Here is a 21825-nt window from a genome sequence, read left to right as displayed (position 1 = left end):
AGGCTCACCGAAACTGGACAGATAAAGACTAAAGAGTCTTTGGTGCCATAGCATGTCAACACTCCAGGCTGGTGAAGGTGGTGTGAAGAAAGTTTTCTTGGCAAACCTTGGGCTGGTTAATACCAATCAGTCCTCAACTGAATGCCACAGTCTACTTGAGTATCATTGCTGACCATGAGCATCCCATCACAGCTACATTTAACCATCTTTTAACGGCTACTTCCAACATGATGATGCTCCATGTCACAAAGCAAGCGTCATCTCAGACTGGTTTCATGAACATGACAGTCCAATGCTCAGTGTTCTTCAGTGGTCCTTTCATTCACCAGATCTGAATCCAACAGAACATCCTTTGGGATGTGGTAGAACGAGCATGCATGAAAGTGTGCCGGTAAATTGCCAGGAATCGCACAACACAGTCATGTCAGCATGGACCAGAATCTTAAAGGAAATGTTTCCAGTAACTTGTGGACTCCATGCCATGAAGAACTGTTTCAAGAATACAGGGCAGACTAAGTCGGCATTGGTTCCCAATAAAGTGCTTGGTGAGTGCAGAACAATTTTCAGAATGAGAAGATGCAATTGTGCTGTTACCTCAATGTCAGAGTCAGGCCTGATAAATATATCATGTCATTTCAGAACTTACTTGGACCTTGTGGGCATCATACTTTAGCACATGCATTTGACCAGGAATATGTTTTTGGACATACTGTAACTATGGACTAATATGGTGATATTTGGACTATAATTATGTGGGGCATATACACATACACAACTTCCAACAACTAAGCCATATTCTCATATCTATAACAACAAAGATATTTGTCTCTGTATTCATTTAGTTTGGTAACTTGTTTGTAAACTCAGTTAAATGGTTACAGATTCAGTAGGATGTATACATAAGAGGAATGTGCCATGTTACAGCACTGAAAACAGTGTCCACAAAAATCAGCCAGCATTAACGGTTGACTGAAAGGCTTAGCTCAGCAACTACATAGACCTACATGTTGAGTATTGCACAGTGGAGTTACATTAGCCTTCTAACATGTTCCTGGGAGAAGACATCTCAGCCTCAGCTGTGAATGCATCGCCCATGTTCATGCTGTTGCTTTCTCTCCAGATCTAGATGCACAAGTACAGTTACAGTTACAGAAGTTGGAGGGTTAATCGGATAATCACATCACAAATGCCAGCGTGTGACCACCAGGAGTGTCTGCCACACAGGAGTGCATGTGGGGCTGCCAGTCAAGGTGTGCTGGTCAGATAGACACTGGACACACAATGATACGGTCCTCCAGCATGACGCTCAGCACCAAGAACACGAAGTAGAGCAGGAACATGGTCAAGCCCAGCTTTTTATTCATCCTCCACTTACAGACAGCGATGGAGATGATGACGAACAGAAGCATGAGGAAGAGCAGCACAATGGCACAGAAGAGCCCGTTGCTGCTGACGGCCACGGGTGCCAGCCCGTGGAAGAACGAATACATCAGCCAGGGCACCGGCAGCCTGCAGGACGAGGTCAGGTGAACAAAAGTAAGTTAAGTCGCTAAAAACGAGACACATTTCTTTCTAATGCTGCAAAAAATGGAAGCTGATGAGTTCCAGTTAGCATTCTCCTAATTGATTGTGCTTAATGGTCCCTTCAAACTGTCATGCATTATTAGTTTGACGGGATTTGAAAGGTGATTTGAATTTAAGGCTATCAGGTTCATTGATTCATGGGGACATCTGATAAAACTACAATGTAGAGCAGCACAATATATCATTTGTTAATTGTTATTGCAATATTTCTACATGCAAATGAGTAATACTAGTTTTACTGCGCCGTGAGCTTCACAATTCCAGAAGGAATTTTATTCGGGCTGTTTATTTGAATTGGCAAGGCATGATTGGAGATACAGTTTCTTTCTACTGGAATGTGATTCTTTGACGCCACCTTGCTGGCTGTCCAAATAGCAGAGGATAAGAGAGACTGGCCGGCCAAAGATTAGGAAACAGGAGTGTCAGTTGGGTTTAGTTGGAGACTATGTTCATATGTTTTGGTCATGCTAGCAATTTTGCCTCACTCACGTCTTCATGCCTGCCCATTTCTCCCAGCTCCAACACATCAACTAAATATACCCCAGACATTGACGTGCCATTTTTGTGAAATAATTATCGTTATTTGCTTCATCTGTGAGTGTTTGAATGTAATTTACATATACCACAGCTTTGTTCATATCATCTTTTTTTTTACCCATTTTGAAGACATGGCATCAATTGTCGCTGCAACCATATTGCACTTTGGTAAGTTACCTTTACCTTTTATTTACCTCACTTTTGGCCTGACTAACTTACCCCACAGTGATGTCAAAGATGTTGCTGCCAACAGAGCTGGACACAGCCATGTCCCCAAGTCCTTTACGAGCTACAATCACACTGGTGATTAGGTCAGGGATGGATGTACCAGCTGCCAGAATGGTGAGACCCATTATTTCTTCTGAAATGCCAATGGTCTCACCCACCTTAAAGAGAAAAAGTGTGTGCATAAAGAAATCACAATGTCATCGTCAATGTCAATCACATTCCAGGCTAGCTGTGAGTCTGGTGATATTTCTAAACTGACCTGATGCGCCCACCACACCATTAGATAGGAGAATATAGCAATCCACATTATGGAGCCCAGGAAGGTAATCACAAAGAACCTCTTGGATGCCTGTGAAGTCAGTCAGAAGACAGAACAGAGGTCACTCAGCTGCCTCAGTCCAGCCTAACATTACTTGATACTTCAAAAACACTCTGCATCCAGACGTCTGAAATCAGTGGAAGCTGATAGAGAGTGATATCATGCAAGCTACACTAAACTGAACAGCATCAGAAATGTAGGAATGTATTCAGAATTATATAATATAATATTTTTAATATCATATAATAATAAAACGATTATTCTACAATGAGCATATTTTATGAGAAGGTTGCTTTACAGGGTTTCTGACGTCCGGGACGGTGAGCCACAGTGGGAAAACAATAGGCAGCAGGAACAGGTAGGTTGCTTGTTTGCGTCTTGTGTCTGGCCACTCTAAAGACAGTGGCTCATCACCATCTTCTGCCTCCCCATCGCCTTCTTCATCCTCTTCATCATCATCGTCATCATCATCATTACTATCCTCGTCGCTGTCTTCCTCACTGTCATCCTCCTCGCTGTTGTCGGACCCTCCTGATCCCTCTGCGCCTTCGCCTTCGCCTTCGCCTTCTCCCTCGCCTTCGCCCTCGCCTTCTGCTGCTGCCTCTGACTCCTCCTGCAGAAAAACAGTTCTATTCATACTGAATTACATGCAATACATGTTTTTTTAGTTCTTGCAATGCAAGAGAACCCCACCTTCTCTCCCTCAGCCTTGTCTTTGGAGCTCTCCTCCTTGGATGCTGCTGGCTCTTTGGAGTCTTTGGGTTCTTCTGCTTTACTGTCTTCACCTGTGTAAAGATTTACCAGAAGATAGCACAAGCTGCTTATAATCTAGTCATTCTGCTTCACACCTGTCATATATCTGGCATGTTACCAAGAACAACGGCCAGATCTAAAGGTAAAGCAAATGCCTGGTTGACAAGCTCAGCCCTTGACCAGCAAAGGGTATGTTTTCATTTTCACTTCACCAAGCTAGTTGACCAGCATGATGAGCTGCTTTTCCAGCATAGAGTATGTTTTCATCTGGATGATCAGCTTTTTTACCAGCTTAAACCATCTGAAACCAACAGGCTGCAAAAGTATAGTTTGGCCAAAAAATCGAATGTACCCAATTACCACTTCACAAATATTGTCAATCCGTTGTTTTAGAGTTATGAAGCTAAGGTAATTAACAGGTAATGGTTATTTATTCTACACTAGTCTAGACTTTTTAACAGTGCCTTATATACATTCAATATGTTGTGAGCAAGACCAGCCAATTAACTTGTCACTAAATAGTCAGATGGCACCCTACTGAATTTGCTAAGTGCTAAGTGACAAGTTCATTGGCTGGACATTGGCTCCCGACATCTTGAACGTATATAAGGCACTGTAAAAGGCCTGTTTGCTATAGAAAATGGCAAAATACTTTATGCAGTGCATTTTTCTAGTCTTCAAAATTAAAGAAATGTCCTGTGTGACTAGAAAACACATTCTAGCATTAAAGGCATTTTTGATATAATGGGTAGAATAAATAGTGGCCAGGTTTCTCAGAAATTGGCACAGTAACATTAGAGGTTTGAGTCCAGCCAAGTGACACAAAAGGGTAATCGTTCAAATCTGAGAGAGTGAAGCCTCTCAACTCCACTGGGCTATATAATGACAAACTGTGGAATACGAGACACTAAGATTGGCATGGTGGAACACTAGAGCTCGCCCTATTTTCCTTCTCTTTGCCCTTTACCTTCCCCCAGGCCGTGTTGTTCAAAATCTGGGCCTTGTCTTAAAACTTCACTACAAACCACAAAACATTTATCTGTAGTTGTTGTTAGATTAGTGCTTTACTTGATTGACAAGGCTAATTAATTATCCGCTAGTGAATATTAAACCAAGCCAAAATCTCTCCCGGAACTTCCACTCGTGCTTCATTTTCCTTTATTTATTTTCTTACAATCTCCTAAGCCCACTTAGAATCATTAAGTGCCTCAGGACAAAGCTCCAGTCTATAGCAGGGTACCACAAATGTTCACTCCCACACTCACACCTAGGGGCAATTTAGCCTGGTCAATTCACCTACCATGTGTATTTTTGGGAGGTGGGAGGAAACCCACGTGTACATTTTGTTCATGGTAATTTTCAATATGATGCGGGTGTGAGATAACTATATTTATGACTGCTGATTTACTTTTTACACAAGAGAAATGATGTCGACTATTAAAGATAGTCCTGTTAAAATAGTGAATATAAAAACAGTCACAAATTTAAGTCCTGTTGGAACAAAAAACATTGCATAGTAGTCTGGAAATCCTTAACAGTGCAAAGCAAGAATGCAGTTGGCATGGTGTTAATTGATGTAGCCTCTGTAAGGTTCCATTACTCTTTAGTTACATTAGCCTTTAAATTCCAATGGAAAACTCAAAAAACACCCTTCAAACACCAAACATGTCATTACTGATTGATTATATTTGGTAAAACTAACCCTTAAGGCTTCTCGAAGGAAGCAGTAGATGCTTCAGATGGAATAACATCATCACATCATTTGGCAGCCATTTCAAAAGCCATTTCATTTCCTCTGCGCCAGGGATAATCCTCATTCATCTGGGGTCTCATACGTTATTCATGGAGTAGAGCTTAATCATTATGGCACCTAATGTGTAAAGAAGCTCTAGGGTCCAAACAAAAGGCCTCAGCATGGAATGTGAGATTGTGTACGGAGAGGACAGCGGGGCCAAACTACTGGCACAGTGCCCTCTCTCTGCACCTTTCATCCGGCTCCCAGCTGGTGCTCTGCCACTTCTGCAAACACCACATTAAGCAGCGGTGTGAATATGCAGCAATGCTCACCTGCGAGACCGGACAATGCGCTGACCTGCGGACAAAGCTCCTTGCAAACATAATGACACACTGTGGAACAGGAGACACTACGATTGGCATGGTGGAATACTAGAGCTCACCTTCGCCCGATTTTTCCTTCTCTTTGCCCTCTACCTTCCCCCTGGCCATGTTGTTCAAAATCTGAGCCTTGTCTTTAAACTTCACTGCAAACCAAAAGAAGTAGAATATACAGTCAGGTGTAGACTGACAGGCACCCTTGGACAAAGATGAATAAAAATGGACAGCACAGATAAGGTTATGTATAAAACATGAAGAAAAACATGCTTTTATTCCAATGAACTGTAAAACAAACAGTTTAGAAGAAAGTGTAACTCCCTGTCTGTCTGTGTATAAGTACACCTTTGTTTCAGCCATCCCTTGTTCTGGTCTTGTGCATGTTCATGTCAGTTTGTGGTCTGTTGGCATGTCGGTCTGTCTGTCTATCGGTCAGTCGGTCGGTCAGACACGTCATCGCAATGTGGGCATACACAGTAGTCATATTGCAGAACGTGCAATGCAATGTAGGCTAAATGCAATTAGCTAAATGTAATAACTTGTTTGCTGCTTGATGCTAAAAAAGGAAAAGTCACCCTGTTCTCATTTTTGTTATCTATCTGAGGTGGATGATAATCTGCCCAATATTGTTCATTTTACTTTAATCTTCGATACACGGAATGCATTTTTTATAGCATGATATGAATCATTGACTTCTTTTGTAACCTAGTGAAAATCACTGTATTTTTTTATATCGCAAGACAAAAACCTTTGTTTTTTCTGTGCTGATAAAGTAGTAGTATTGATAAAAAGACAATAGGCCACAGTTGGCTACAAAACTAAAAAGCATTTCTAATGTTTTAAAAGTACAAAATAAATAAATAATAAATATACAAAACTTTAGGAGGACATTAGGTGGAGCATTTGTTCCTTTAGGCTATATTTACACATTCAAATCTTAAGCCCAACAGTTTCAAGGAAAAAACACCCTTGCTGATTTGAACAAAGCAGGCGGGTCTTCAAGCTCCTCTATGCCATTTGCGCTCACCATAGTCAGACAGCAATCAGCTTAAGTTAAGTTTACCATGGCATGTTGTTAACTTGGAATTGGTATTAGGCAATTTTCGCACATAGGTTAGGCCTGCATCGGGCCGTAGCGTCAGTACCGTGATGGTTCGGGATGAAAACATGAGCCGTTATACCCCTAGTGACCAAGCTTAAATGTACATTGCACCACAATGATGAGCAAAATACTTCCTTCACTGACAAACCACTTATTCAAGATAAGGAGGCAGAAATGAAGCCCATAACTATATATCCATAAGATTTTAAAGAAAATCTTCTGTCTGAAGGAATAGCTGTTAAACATGTTCTCTGACCTAAGCAAATAGCCAGGCCCTATCAGGAATAGCCAAAAATAGTGTCCAGGTCTGGACACATTAGCGGCAATTTGGAAGATGCAGTGGCTGGCTTTACATGTTGTTTACTGCACATGCTAATCAGCATTGACTAAAATTGGGCAAGAATGAACAAAACAAATTAATTAATTAAAATTAAAAGAATGCATGGCAAACAGTACCCTTACACCCTTACCGCTCAAATCATCAGACATATTACATCATAAGACTTATTATTCATGAATGTCTTGCAAAACAAATGCAAAGTGGATGAGTTATTATTAATACACCAATAATTTTGACCCATTTTGTGATGATAAAAAAATCATTACTGGTCTTTAAGCATTTTTAAAGCAATATCTAAACTAGAATAAAAGCATGTATTGCTCCCATACTTTACACATGTATTGTGACACATTATCTATGCTGTTTATCTTAAACAGCCCTTCTGTTCTGAACCTGACTGTAAACTGTGTTTGAGCGTAGTTTGATATAAGCTGGAACATGTAAACTGTCTGACTCTTTGAATATCATCTAATTATAGTGAATATTAAGAGCCATCACATCACAAAGAAACAAGCACAACAACATAGGCACAGAAACACACCCTGAGCGATCTTACCTTTACTTCCCACTGAGCTGCTAGGCATTGCACCTCCATTTAACACTGAGTCTAATGAGTAGAGATGCATATGAATGCTTTTGAAATGAACACAGTGACTTCAAATTGAACTTTGTATCTGGCCTACAAAAGCACAGCAGATTGTTTTAGCTACAGTAGTGGGAATCAACTCAGCAAGTGGAAAAATCGTGTGTTCTGAGATTCAGTCTGAAGTGGGGTGATAGCACAGTATTACAGTAACAAGAAACTGAATAATGTATAAATAATGTATAAAACACATTAGGGCTGCACAACATGGGTGTCAAATGTGATATTTAGTTGTTGGATGTGACAGCAGTGATATGAGATGGTAAATTATGATTTGCCTGAATTACTAATGAAACCTGAAACATAGATGGTTACAGCCTTTGCTGCTTTGAGTCTATTTGGGTAGCTTAGATTGCTTAAAGTCCCTTTTAAGTTCTTACTAGCTTTGCACCCAATTTTCTCATCAATTTAGCCAAGCCAATTCACCCACTCACTCACTAGGACTCCCCCTATCGCTTGCAATGCTCCCCACACTAGGAGGGTGAGGACAAGCACATGTCTTTTCTGATATATGCAAAGTCACCCATTGCTTCTTTTTGAATTGCTGCCAGTGTAGCATCACTAGGCAGCCAACCAGCTCTGAGAAAGATGCCAGTTACCCAGCTCTCCAGGTACATCAGCCAACAGGCACCCGTGCTGGCCAGCACCACAAATGGGAGTAATAAGTGAGAGAGCCATCTGCCATCTGCTCACTCAGAGAGAGGATGGCCAATTGTGCTCTCCCAGGCTCCGGCTACTGATGGCGAAGCAGCATGACCCAGGATTCGAACTCACGATCCTCTGGCCATAGTGGCAGCGTATTAGTCTGCTGATCCAGTCAGAGATAGAAATGTGAAGTTTTCATTGTTATCAGACTGGAGTAGGTTGTCTTGTCTTCCAGGCTCAGGCACTAAGCTTGTTCAAAGTTGCTGGCCTTACATTTACTCTAACCTTACATGTCTAAGTTTATCTCTGATTTCTTTCAGAAATTTTTTCTCTATGTTTTTGGGTCATTTTTTTCCTTTTAAATTTACAATTGGAGCAAACTTACAAAACTGCCTGATATTTGGGGTCTTTAAGGGGTCACACAGCTGCATTTGGGGGGGATCTTTACTGCTTAAAGGCCATCTGTTTGTCATCTATTAAGCATATCAAAAAACAAAACCGCGCATCTCCAAAATGATCATTTTACAGGAGAAGAAACAAACCATTTAAAAATATTTGTACATATTTAAATATATATTGGAGCATTCTAATGGTCTATTCATTCTGACATGCACAATATAAAGAACAAAAAATGCCTAGTTTTTTATGTTTTTCATAAATATGCTGTTAATTTTCCTTTGAAATGTTGAAAATTGAATTTATCACATGGTTACAGAACATATTATTGTTATTATTATTATTATTATTATTATAAATTATTTATAAATTGCTCTTCATACTATGGAAGATCATCATGATCATAATGCCGAGCATTTTTTCTTTTTTCACTCTTCCATGAAGGTCATATATGTGCCGGTGTCACTGCACAGTAGAACAGTGCACCACCAGTTCACAGACTGCTAAATCTTCCTGGAAGTCTTTTGCAGTCACCAGCTTGACTGCAAAAGACTTCCAGGAAGACCATTCCAGGAATGGTGTTGATTTGCCTTTTTTTTCTTTTTTTCTGAGAGAAACAGTATCCATCTTGATATTGTTCATGTTACCTGCTACTTTGTAATTGAATTAAACATTATAAACAGTATTAAACAACTAAGTTACATAAACAAAACCTCTGCAGGAAGGCTTTTCTACAGAAACTCAAACATTACCGGCAAACAATGTTCCCAAACTTTTTAGAGATCAGCTGGCATTTACTTAACCCCATACTGAGTGTGGTAATAAAGATGAATGGCTAATGTTAAGTCAACAAGGACCATGCAAAGTGTGGTGCGGCGGGTGGGCAGTATCTGCAGCATGTGAATAAAGGAGAGCCCTGTGGAGATAAAGGGATTGGGCCACTGGAGGCTGGCTCTCGTCCAGCTTTTATGAGCTCAATCAAAAGCAGCTTAATGAGCTGGAGCAGCGCAGTGCTGGCAGCTTGAGCTGGGACCCTGAGGCCACAGGTGGAGCGCCACTCCCCGAGGACAACCTGAAGGTCATCGGCCACAGGAGACCCCCAACACCTCCTTGACGCCTAATGCCAGCCCCTAAGGGCCACTGGATGCATATGATGTAACCCTATGAGGATCTAATGGGCTGCGTTGGTGATTTCGTCCAGCAGCTTTATTGAACACACTGTGAGTGACTGGCAAGGGATTATTGGTGGGATTATTGTATTATTAAATTACTTGTGATCACACTTTTAGATCGTCATAGAGTTTCTCAGATCAGTTTGTAGGCAAATTGTTTTCTAGGCCAAAATGTACCTAATCATTCACTTTTTTCACAGTTACACACTTAAAAATAAAGGTGCTACAAAAGATTCTTTGAGGGATGCCATCGAGGAAACAATTTTTCTGTAAAGGAGCTGTGAGAAGAACCTTTAACCCCTTAATGCAGCAAGGCACCTGTACTATAGGGACTTCTGGACAAACTGGTGGGACTATTCTTCAGTAACAGAAGTTTTAATAACACTTTCGTTATTTCATAGGCTTTTTAAGGGGTTAAATTTGCAAATAGCATAAACATTGACTTCTTAACATATTTATCCTTTACAAAAATGCCTTTTCATCAAATTAAAAATGGCTCTTCTATGGCTTCGCTCAAATAACCCTTTGTATCACCTTTATTTTTAACAGTGTACTACTGCGCTGTAATGGAAATGAGTGTAACTCCAGCATGTCACTGCCAATACTGTACATCTAAATGCTGCCCTATTTGTTGATGATGCATGACAAAATATCATAGAGCCAAGACTATTCCTATGAGTAATTTCCTTCCGTGCTTCACCAACTGAATCACTCATCACTCCATAGAGTGAGAGAGAGGCATTTATCTTCTTAGTAGCAATCTGGACTTAGTGCTGCCTTCATTTGGAACACTTTCCTAATCCATTTTACTGAGGGAAGGACAAAGGGACTCTTTTGTAACACACTTCAGCATTTCTAATTGTTTTCGTCTACAAGAGTGGTCAGCATAACTACAAGTTGAGGGCAGCTCCTTCTTAATTACTATATCTGTACATTGCACTGTCACAAAGGCCCTTTTTCCATGTTCCCTTGTTCCATGCTACGATTGGTATACACGGCTTTGAATCATGTCACCTCACCCTGTACTAAGGATTGAAGTTCGCAAAATCTGTGAGCACTTAAGAGCATGTAATGTATATACAAATCCTCCTCCTCCCATAGTGAACAGCTGGATTTCTGCATTGATTAGAAATAAAATATCTGATTGTAGGAAACATAATAGCGCACATACAGTTGTACTGTTCATGTCTTTTATTGAGCACATTGAGTAAACATCCACAGTACAGGCTAAAAGAGTAGGTGAATCCTTGAATTTAATAACCTGATCCCCCTGTAGCAGCAATCACCTCCACCCAAGGTTTCCTGTAGCCGCAAATAAGACTTGCACAGCGTTGAACAATTTCCCCTGGCAAATTAATTAATTAAATGAAGCATTAATATTTGTATAGGATGCCTTACATGCACAGCCATCTAAAAGTCATGAAAAGGCCATTCCAAAACACAAATCATCTTCTGCTTGCATGCTTTGGGTCATTGCGTTGTATTATGACCCAAAGCACACAAGTTGACACCACCCAAAATCTCTTCAGCTTGAGGTCATGGACTGCTGCCCTTATATTTACATGTAAAAATGTTTTGATACACCTTTACATTTATTGGTTTTGTTTCCAGATCTTTTGCTGTCAACCTTGGGTTCTTTCTCAGGTCTTTTAGAATTGTCCATTATGTTCTTGAAGAGAGCTTTGCAGGACACCCACATGCATGGAGATAAGCAACAGTGCTCAGTTTTCTCAATGTACATTCAGGTCTTAATGCTTTTGCAGCCTTTTCCACTTCTTCTATTGTTTAGGCATGAGTGTCAAGGCATGGTTTACAGTACCCAATCTTGGACAAAGTTGGACAAATCTATCCATAACACCAAGTCATTACAGCAATTCACTTACTTTTTCTAGCCTGCACTGTAGATGTTTACTTAACATGGTCAATCAAACATATGAACAGCAGAAATGCAGAAACCCATGCAAATCCAGCAGCACTTACTTTGTCTTGCAGCTATATGATCCCTTCACACCCCGGTCATACTTCTATTGTTCAGCATCTGGTAAGCTCTTTAAGAACGAAGCCTTTCTCAAATTCTATGTTTTTGACAGGTGGACTGCTTATTACAAACAGCCCTAGATGACACCATGTTTCATTATCTCTAGATAATATCTTGCCCACAGCATTGTTTCTTACGTTTTTCAAAATGTTGACACATAGGAATCTATCTATCATACAGAAAGATCTACTCCCACAAGACACTCTAAAAGAGCTTGCATCGCCAAGCATGCAGCACTATGAGTAGCTTATTAGTTATACTGTCATTCAAGGGCCAACAAGGTACGCTTGATTTATACAATGTATGCTAATGTGCTTTCCTTTATGAAGGGACATAGCACTGAAGTGCTCTTACCCTCTCCCAGGGGATCTAGTGTGTGAATCATCAGCTGGAAAATGGTGTTCCTCATAGTGCTGTTATGTAAAGAGGCTGAGCTGCCTCCTCGCTGCAGTGCAGGCTTTAGCTGAAGATGGGGAGAAAGAGATATGCACACAAACACTCAATTTCACACAGGCATTACATACTGAAACAGGTCACAGTCTGTACAGGTCTTACAATTAAAAGTGGCTATTTTCATGTCCAGAGCTAGAAAGAATGTTTACAGTTGGTTTCAATTGCTAATACACACATTTCACCAGCCTTTCCATCATTTCCCAAAAGAAAAAATCTTTTATCAAAGCTTTAGACAATAATGTCCGGCTGTGCACAAATTGCAAATGTCTTACAGCCTTATAGTGTCATGCAAGGAAACTAATAACCTTAATTATTCACACATAATTCTAAAAGTTCAGTCAACAAAATGAAATGTGAGCCTCCACAAATAAAATTAGCAAGTGATATCAAAATAGAAAGAAGGCCTGATTTTCAAAAGGCATACAGTTAAAATATCACCTTTCTTTTCTATTTTAAAATAACAAAAGAAAAAATGACCCCCCACCAAAAACATTTTGGGCACCCTGCATGGTTAGTACTTAGTTACACCCCCTTTGTCAAGTATCAAAGCTTTTAAACACTTTTTTATTACTTTTTTTAAAATAATTTATTTTTTACCCAATCAGGTAGGCCAATTACACAATCCCTGTTCATGTGAACTCCCATATCACTAAGGGGGTAAAGAGCAGCACATGTCCCCACTGAAACATGTGAAGCCAGCCACTGCCTGTTTTCGAACTGCCGTTGATGCAACATCGCTATGCAGCCAGAACGCTCGGTGGAAAGCTAAGACGTCCCAGAGTGCTGTGAGGAGAACGACTGCTGGGAGTGATATGGGGAGGAAGTGTTAACCCACCCCTAAGAGAGCAAGGCCAATTGTACTCTCTCTGACCACGGCTGCTGATGGCAAGGGATTCGAACCAGCAGTCCTCCGATCATAGTGGCTGAGCCTTAGTCCACTGGAATACTCAGAACTGATTTCCATTCCCAAGCCCATTCCTCCTGAGCAAACATTTGCATGATGCTCCTTTTTTCTTTTTTTCACTCATAAATTGTTCAAAACAATAATAAAACATGTGTAAATATATATATAAATAAATATATAAATAAAGACCTTGCTATAAATGTACGAATATTTCATTTGAAACTTTATTTCTGTCGAAGATCAGTTCTTCCTCTACTCACTCATCTATCCACAGTAACAGCCTTACAGGCGCCAAACCTTTGCATTCATATGACAGGACATAAAAAAAAAAACTCTGTGAAAATAAGTCTTCCCAGTCTTTCCACACTTTTCACATTTTTCATTACCTTTAATCGATTCTTGTCCTCCGGAGGTTCAGGGTGGGCATTGTCCTCACTTGTCCCATTTTCCTGTGAGCAACAATGGTATAAAACATTAGAGAAGATTCACAGAACCAGTATAGTCAGAGTACAGCTTCTCATACAGATAATATTCACTTCCTTTAAACCATTTTAAACCAGATGAATCGCTGAAATTTGTTTAATCTGCGTAAAACTCTAAACTCTTTAAACAAAGTCATATGGGTTAACATCTAGAACAGGCTATGTTGAATATAAGAACTTATTTGTCTTTACATAAACATTTCTCAATATACTGTAGAGAAATGTGTCTAACTATCACATATCAATAAATTATTTGGTGGATTATTTTTTATTATAATGGAACCTTTTATGCCACAACTGTTTTCTCTCTGTGTGAGCGCATTGGAAATGGATAGGCAATGTGGCAACACATGAAATGAAAGTCTTTATCGACTTAAATATATATCTTCTACTCTTTCCTTCCTCCACATATGAAGTAGCTAACTGACTAACTAACTAAAGCTAATCCAAACTAATCAGGAATTACGTCACAGTTCAGAATTAGCCTGATCTGATTCTGTGGTTGTAAACAAAGACTTTTAATGATATGAGTTCATTAATGCTGCAAACATTTATTTTTTAGGCCTGAATTTAAATGTTTAAATGGTGTTCCCCTGGGTTCAATATTAGGATCAGTGTGGAAGTGTAACACGTGTTTTGTATGCAGAAAATATATATCTACGCTTTTATCTTTCATTTTAATGCTTCAATTTTATGTCTTATACTAAATATGTCTTACACAGATCTGACACCTTTCATACTGGTTGTGTAAATTAAATTCTGCCATTCAGTTATAGAGTTTTATACAAAACTGTGAGCAGGCTGGTGGGAATAAACTGCGGACTTTTGTAAGAGAGAGTTTGGAGACCATCTATATCTTATAAAAATACAACGTATCAATCAAGGCAGACAAACAGAGCTATTCAAGGTCATATCTTAATGTACAAGTCTGTTCAACACATTTGCTGTATATTAGAAAGTATCTTGCATTATTACATCTTTGTAAAGGTGTCAACTTGTTATTAAATGAAAGCAAGGCCATAAAGCAAATTTAGGTCTGAATGCATTATGTTTCTCATGAATATAACAAAAACATATGTTTCATAAATTTGGTCATCTATAACCATGTACATTTTATAACATTTAGAAACAGGATCTAAATAATCCTAAATAAATTATTGTTATTGTTACCATTATAGAGAATTGTTCTCAAGTGCAGTAAATGAATGAAATACAAACAGTAAGCCAGTGTCCCCTAAACATCCTGCTGTTCTGTTTTAGTTTCTAGTTCTAGTTATCATCATACACCTCTACTAAAAATGACTAAATAGCAAATTGACTGTAAAATGATGACCCAATTAACTTATGACCAATTAACTAGTATGACATCCGATGTAATCAGAGCCTGTAAACTGTGACTTGTAAACTTGAAGTTTTGATTAAAGAAACAATGTTGGTTGGTCAGTGTGTACAACCAAATTCTAACACATGGCTCTAATGGTAGGGAGCAATTAAAACAACCTTGACCACTTTAAATTGGTTTTGTAAAATATAAATATATATATATATATATATGTGTGTGTGTGTGTGTGTGCACATAAAGCTTCCAAACAGTATAATGCATCAGTTCTTTTAAAGGGGGCTTGCGTTTCTCATTGTGAACATTTAATTAAAAAGCATCTTGAAGCATATTTATCATTTATTCAAATGCTGTCTGCGTAGTCAGATCAATAAGTATTTGGACAGTGTTATTTTATGACAAATTAACAAGAAAAAAGGTGGAGCTGATTTAAGGTGAATTTGCATTGAGTTACTGTTTATGGGAACTGGGAATATGCGGTCTAGAGAAGTGTGGATGTGCGTAAAGGAGGCCATCATTAGGTTAAAAAACTAATAAAATCTAGCAGAGAGATAGCAGACGCTTTAGGACTGGCCCAATCAGAACCTGGTGTGTTTAAAAAAGTAGGGAATGCACTGGTGAGCTCAGCAACACCAAGGCCTGGACGACTGTGGAAGACAACAAAAGCAGATGATTGCATAATTCCTTGCTTAGTGGTCAAGTCAACAACACTTTCAAGGCAATCATTGTCAGGGTCTACAATCAAGAGATGCCTTCATGAATTTAAATGTAGAGGGTTTGTTTCAATATACAAACCACTGACAACAATCAAGAACAGAAGGGCCAGCTTAGACTGATAGAAACCATCTAAAAATCCTGATCAGTTCTAAAATAAGATTCTTTGGACAGATAAAAGTGATTTACCCGAAGGTTTTGAGGATTTGAGATCTGATGCATAGCACAAGATTCTTCAAACATAGTGGAGGCACTGTTATGGCATAAGCATGTATGGCTACAAAGGGAACTGAGTCACTGGTGTTTATTGATGATGTGACTGCTGATAGAAGAAACAAATAAATAAATAGAGCTAATGGTTCTGCTCAGGTTCAGTCAAATACTACACGACTGTCAGAACAGCACTTTACTGTACAGATAAATAGCATTTGGTGATGACTGTGGGCTCCAGACTTCAGGCAGTCGATTGCAAAAGGATTTGCATTCGGGTAATTAAAAAAATGGAAGGAAAATGGGAGGACTTTGTAAAAATGGTTATGGCAATATTTTTGTTAACCCCCTTAATTCAAAGCTGAAAATCTACACTTCAATCCTAACTTGACAAAATTACTAAAATGTTCCACTGTCCAAATACTTATGTACATGACAGTAGATTAAACATACTAATGCTGATCACTTTTCAGAATCAGATTATTACTTGTTTCCAGCATTGTGTCTGAGAGTTTAGGTAGAAATTAGCATAAATATATGTTAACAGTTTATTTCTAAATACTGGGAATTACGTTGTTACACCTACTTTGTACGAATAAAGAAGCACATCAACATTTCCCTTTCTATATCTGTGCTCTTCATGTGTTAAGACTGCCCTCCCTAATCATCTGTGATAAATGTGAGCCAGTGGGTTTATTTGGATTCAGGCCCAGGGCCTCTGGGGCCTTGTAAGCCTTCTTACACCCTTCTAACTCTATATAAGCTTCAATCACACTTACCAGACTTAAACACTATATATGTTACACAGTTTGGCTAGCAGAGCAGACCCTCAAAGGATTAGAGGTTATGGTGGGAGAACAGCTTTACCCAAGCTAAGGGTAGAAAATAACATAGGCAGCTTGAAATGTGTGCTGACACTTTAAGTACGGCAGTGACTGTAATTTATCAAAGTTAATTAGCTAAATCATTTAGAAAATGTTTACTCAAAGCCATGTGGATCTACAGTAGGTACTGTGGTATGACATACATTTGCCTTGACATTTAACAAGCTTAAGGATTGTTCAGCAATGAAAAAAACACCAATTGTACTGCTCAAAGAAAAGCTTGCTTCTAAAAGAGCTTGCTTATTAAATTAAATTAAATGACTAGTACTAATTTTTGCTGTTCATTATTATTATTGTTATTTATATATTTATATTATATTTATTACATGTGTTGTTGTTACTTATAATATCTATTTGACTTTTTATGGCTAATTTGTTGTTGGAATTGGCAGATCTAGACCACTGCAAGGGAGCAATAGGGGTGTGGGAACAGGGGTGGGCTGCACAATATATTGTTAAACCATTGCAAAAATGATCATTTAAAAAACTTTTTACTGCTTAAACAAAGGGAGAATGTGCATTACTCTCATTTTCCATGGCATATAAACCGGAGGCAGATTAAAGCTGCAAGATCTTGGATAAATGGATGGTATTTTTTTAGGGCGATATATATCACTGAACAACAAAATATTGCAATGTCCATTTTTTCCAATATCATGCAACCCTATTATACAGTCAACTGTAATTGTAAATACATGTGTATGGTTGTATATGTATGTACGTATATGCATGTGTGTGTATAACACTGCTGTCCAATGAAAAAACAGTGACTTTACAGGAGAAGGCACAATTGTTTTTAACTTTGAATGGAAGTTCATGTAAAATAAGAGTTTCTCAAATCAATTTTAGAGCATTTCTATTGGTCTATTTGTCCAGAATTATTGACACGGTGTAAAGAAACAGCTTTTTTTTCACTGGACAGCAACAACATATATCTTTGAGTTAAAAAGACATTACTAATTAATTTATTAATTTAATAAATCAAATCTAGGTGAAACTTTTTCAGTGCTCCATGTAATCTCCTCATACAGTACTGGCTGTACAGTATGTGTGTATGTAGAGACATAATGTCAGATTAGTGTAAGTGTTGATCTCTCTAAAGCGCCCACTCATCACAGCATCTAAGCTGAGAGAAAGTGAGGATGAGGAGGGCAGCTAGTAAACATTCTGACCACATGAATGCACTGTGTCTAAAAACAACGGTTGAAACAGCGTTGGATCATTTTCAGTGGCACGATGAACGCTGACTGAAGTCCCACTGTCAGCCTGCCTGGACCACGTCACGCATTGCAGGACGACTCATTAGCGAGGTCTCGCTCTCACAAACACAAGAGATCCTTTTCATTTGTCTCATCAAAGGCGAACACACACGTGTGTGTCTGCTCAATGAATAAACATAGGACAATTGCATTTCACTGTTGTCTCTGCTGGACAGTGTTATAATACCATCTCATTCAACCTGTTTGGCAGAACAGCAACAAAATTACAGGTGTTTTAGTCAAAGTGTGTTTTTGGAACCCACCCTTAAAAATTATGGAGTTTTTTGCACTGCACATCTTTTGCTTATAATAATAAAAACGGTTCGAGTGATGTAATGTAGAACAGGTCAAATCCAAGCCTGTCTCAATGCCCACTGACTATGACTGGGTTAGCTTGCTGCAGGGTGTAGCCTTTGTAGGTGATTGTCTTAGTCTTCACTAATGAATAAAGGTTCCTGAATGGTTCTTGGTTTGGAGGTTCGATTGTAGAAAGCTTTTCATGATGTTCTTTAACCTAAAAATGGTTCTTTGTAGTACTAAAACAGGTTATTTGACTCATAGCAGTAGGGGTACCCTTTTGGTGCTATATATTGCCATTACCAACCTTTGTAAAAATGTATATATAAGATGTTTTGTAACCAGGAGAATAACCATTTAAGCCTACAAATGGTTCTTTAAGTTGTCATGCCCATTGCTTTTACTACAAAACCCCTTTTTAGAGCGTACAAACCACTTTTGCTTCCCTAAAGAAGATCAGTATATGGTTCTATCTGAACTCAGGGATCCATAAATGGTCCTAACTTGCAACACAGGAATACAGCAAAGATGTGGAAATCCTGGGGGTCCCCAAGAACTGGTTTGAGAACAACTGCTTTAAACAGCCATCTACTGATTCTTTTTAGGAAACCAAAAGTGGTTCTTCAATGGCATTGCCCCAAAGAACCCTGTTGGTACCATGTTGCTCCTTTATTTTTAAGACTGAACCTCACCAAATGGAAAAAAAAACAAAAAACAAGAGGACACACCTTCTCAGGCTCCTCCACCGTGATGACTTTCACAATGTTCTTGTGCTTGCTGATCTGAGCCTTGAACGCACGCTCAAGCTGCACGTTGAACTTCATAAAGTAGACATAAAGGGCATAGCCCCCCACCAACATTATGCTCTCCCACCACATGATGGTGTTGTCCAGGAAGAAGATGATGAGCATGATGAGGTCTAAAATGTAAAAGGACACATCCCGGAAGAGAGGCCACCAGGTGAGGTAGAGCATCTCCCTGGAGAACAAGGCGCACATTCCGATTACAAACAGGATGTTAAACACGGCTGAGCCCACGATGGTCCCAATGCCCACGTTGCTGTGCGAGATGAAGACACCAATCAAGGAGGTGAAGAGTTCTGGAGCAGAGCCACCGGCGGCCATGAATGTTGCCCCGGCAACATCGTCCGAAATCTCCAGCTTGTCAGTGATGACCCCAAGGGTAGGGACGAAGAACTCATCACACACAATGGCCAAAGAAACAAACATGTATATCATCCCAAAGATGTGCAGAATCACCCAGCCTTTACGCCGGTCTTCGATGGAGAAGATGTCCTCGGGGTACTCGCCCTTAATGTGAGGGGGCTTTGCAGGGGTAGCAGCCATGGTAGTGGGTGTAGGTGTGGTGATTTCAGGTGCTGGTGTGGGAGCTGGAGTGGGCTTTGGAAGGTCAGGATCCACATAGATGCAGTGGATGATTGTCCTGTTTGTGGTTGCCATGGTGGTTAACTCCGTTGTCCCTGTTGTCTCTGTTTCCGGAGGGGTCATAGTGGTGGCAGTTGTCTCTGGTGGATGAACCACATCTGTATGAGTTGGGACCTCCGGCTCCGCAGTAGTGGTGCTCAGCTTAGCCGTTACTCTTGGTTCCTGTGTCAGTCCTTCAGTAGGCTTCTCCAAACCATCCTCTGAGTTACCTTCTGTTTCTTCTCCAATCTGAGGTTCTGGCCATGGCTCTGGCAGCCTGGTCCTGATGGTAAGTTGGTATATACAACAAAGCAAAACCCCAGACAGGAGAAATATAATCCGGCTCAGCTGCAGTCTCTTTCTCCGAGTTAGATACATCTTCCTCTGCGTTTCCTAAAGGCCAAGTTGCTTGTTTGGGCAGTATAACCCAGTATGTCTGAAGATTCCCCCCAAATGGTGATGGGGTGTGCAGTGCCCTGTCACAGAGTGAAACATCTCATTCTCTCAGAGCCAGAGGATTACACTCCCAGGCCTCTGTGCTGTGGATAGAAAAGCATTGAAGTCCAACAATAAGCAACAGATAACCTTAAATAACCTTTAAGCAACAGTTTGATAGTTGTATGCCAGAGCTTTGATCAAATGAAACATTTCAAAATCACTGTAATCATTGCAGTTTAGATTAAGGTCACGTCAGCCTTCGCCAAACCACCTTTAATCACTGAATCCTGTAGACATTCCTGTAACTATTACTATTTACATTTTTAATAAGGTTAACACTACATTTCAGCAATCACTGCATTAAAGAAAGATAGAAAGAGAGATAGAAAGTGAGAGGGATTATTAAATTAAGAAAGAGAGAGAGAGAGAGAGAGAGAGAGAGAGAAAGGCAGAAAAGAAAGAGAGAGAGGCAGAGAAAAAGACAGAGAGAAAATATAAGAGAGAGAAACAGATAAAGAGAGAGAACGAGAGAGAGAGAGAATAAAAGAAAAAGAAATGACGAGACACAGAAAGAGAGAATTAAACTAAGAAAGAAAGAGAGCGAGAGAAAGAGAGAGAGAGAGAGAGAGAGAGAGAAAGAGAGAGAGAAAAAGAAAGAATGGCAGATAGAGAGAAAGAAAAAAATAGAGAGAGAAACAGATAAAGAAAGAGAGAGAATAAAAGAAAAAGAAATAGAGAGACACAGAAAGAGAGAATTAAACTAAGAGAGAGAGAAAGAGAAAGAGAGAGAGAGAGAGAGAGAGAGAGAGAGAGAAAGAGAGAGAGAGAGAGAAAGAAAGAAAGAAAGAAAGAAAGAAAGAAAGAAAGAAAAGGGGGAGAGATAAACAGATAAAGAGAGAGAGAGAGAGAGAGAGAATAAAAGAAAAAGAAAAAGAGAGAGAGAGAATTAAATTAAGAAAGAAAGAAAGAATAATTGAAATTGAATAATAATTGAATTGAAAGAAAAAGGCAGAAAAAAGGAAATTATGATAAAAAGAAAGAAAGAAAGAAAGAAAGAAAGAAAGAAGGACGAGCAAAAGCACAATCAGAAGAATACAGAAGATCGTACTGGAGATGTAACCAGTATAGAAGCCAGTACATGTCGCCTTTAACTTTCCTCCTCCGCACTAAAGCTACAGACTGTCAGTATTACGGTAAAACAGTGGCAAAAAGGTACCGTACTGTGCTCCGTTATTAACGATGCTGTCGTCCTCGTCGCTGGAGAGCAGCTGTACTGACCGGTGCTGCTGCAGGAGCCGAGGCGCTGAAGGCTGCTGGCCACACAGCTGGGCTGCACTCGGAGCTCCGGCGGACAGGCGAGCATGCTGGGCGCAGCAGCTCAGGTCAATCAGGACGCACCGCAGGACAGCTCTTCACCGTGGATCAGCATAATACCTAATACCTGAAGTCTTTTAAGAGGATTATGTGTACTGTCTCTCTACACTCTCATTATGTCTTGAACCATTTTCATCCCAATTATTGGAATCGTTTGCGGGTTCTTCATGAATTGCGG

At 39.6% G+C, this 21825-nt stretch overlaps 1 protein-coding gene across 1 annotated transcript; it reads right to left on the bottom strand.

Moving 5' to 3' along the window:
* Positions 1–869: 869 nt before the first annotated feature.
* Positions 870–21589, bottom strand: slc24a1 (solute carrier family 24 member 1). Its single transcript, XM_072695878.1, has 11 exons — positions 21495–21589; positions 19140–20374; positions 13613–13675; positions 12224–12332; positions 7532–7582; positions 5599–5682; positions 3362–3453; positions 2967–3281; positions 2609–2698; positions 2341–2507; positions 870–1509 (listed from the first exon to the last, which is right to left on the bottom strand). The coding sequence occupies exons 2-11, from the start codon at positions 20211–20213 to the stop codon at positions 1260–1262; spliced, it is 2295 nt and encodes a 764-aa protein (XP_072551979.1). The 5' UTR covers positions 20214–20374; positions 21495–21589; the 3' UTR covers positions 870–1259.
* Between the last annotated feature and the right edge of the window lie 236 nt (positions 21590–21825).

This window comes from Salminus brasiliensis, chromosome 13 (assembly GCF_030463535.1).
Source record: "Salminus brasiliensis chromosome 13, fSalBra1.hap2, whole genome shotgun sequence".
In the NCBI taxonomy this organism is placed as follows: domain Eukaryota; kingdom Metazoa; phylum Chordata; class Actinopteri; order Characiformes; family Bryconidae; genus Salminus; species Salminus brasiliensis.
This window is presented reverse-complemented; position numbering and strand designations above follow the sequence as displayed.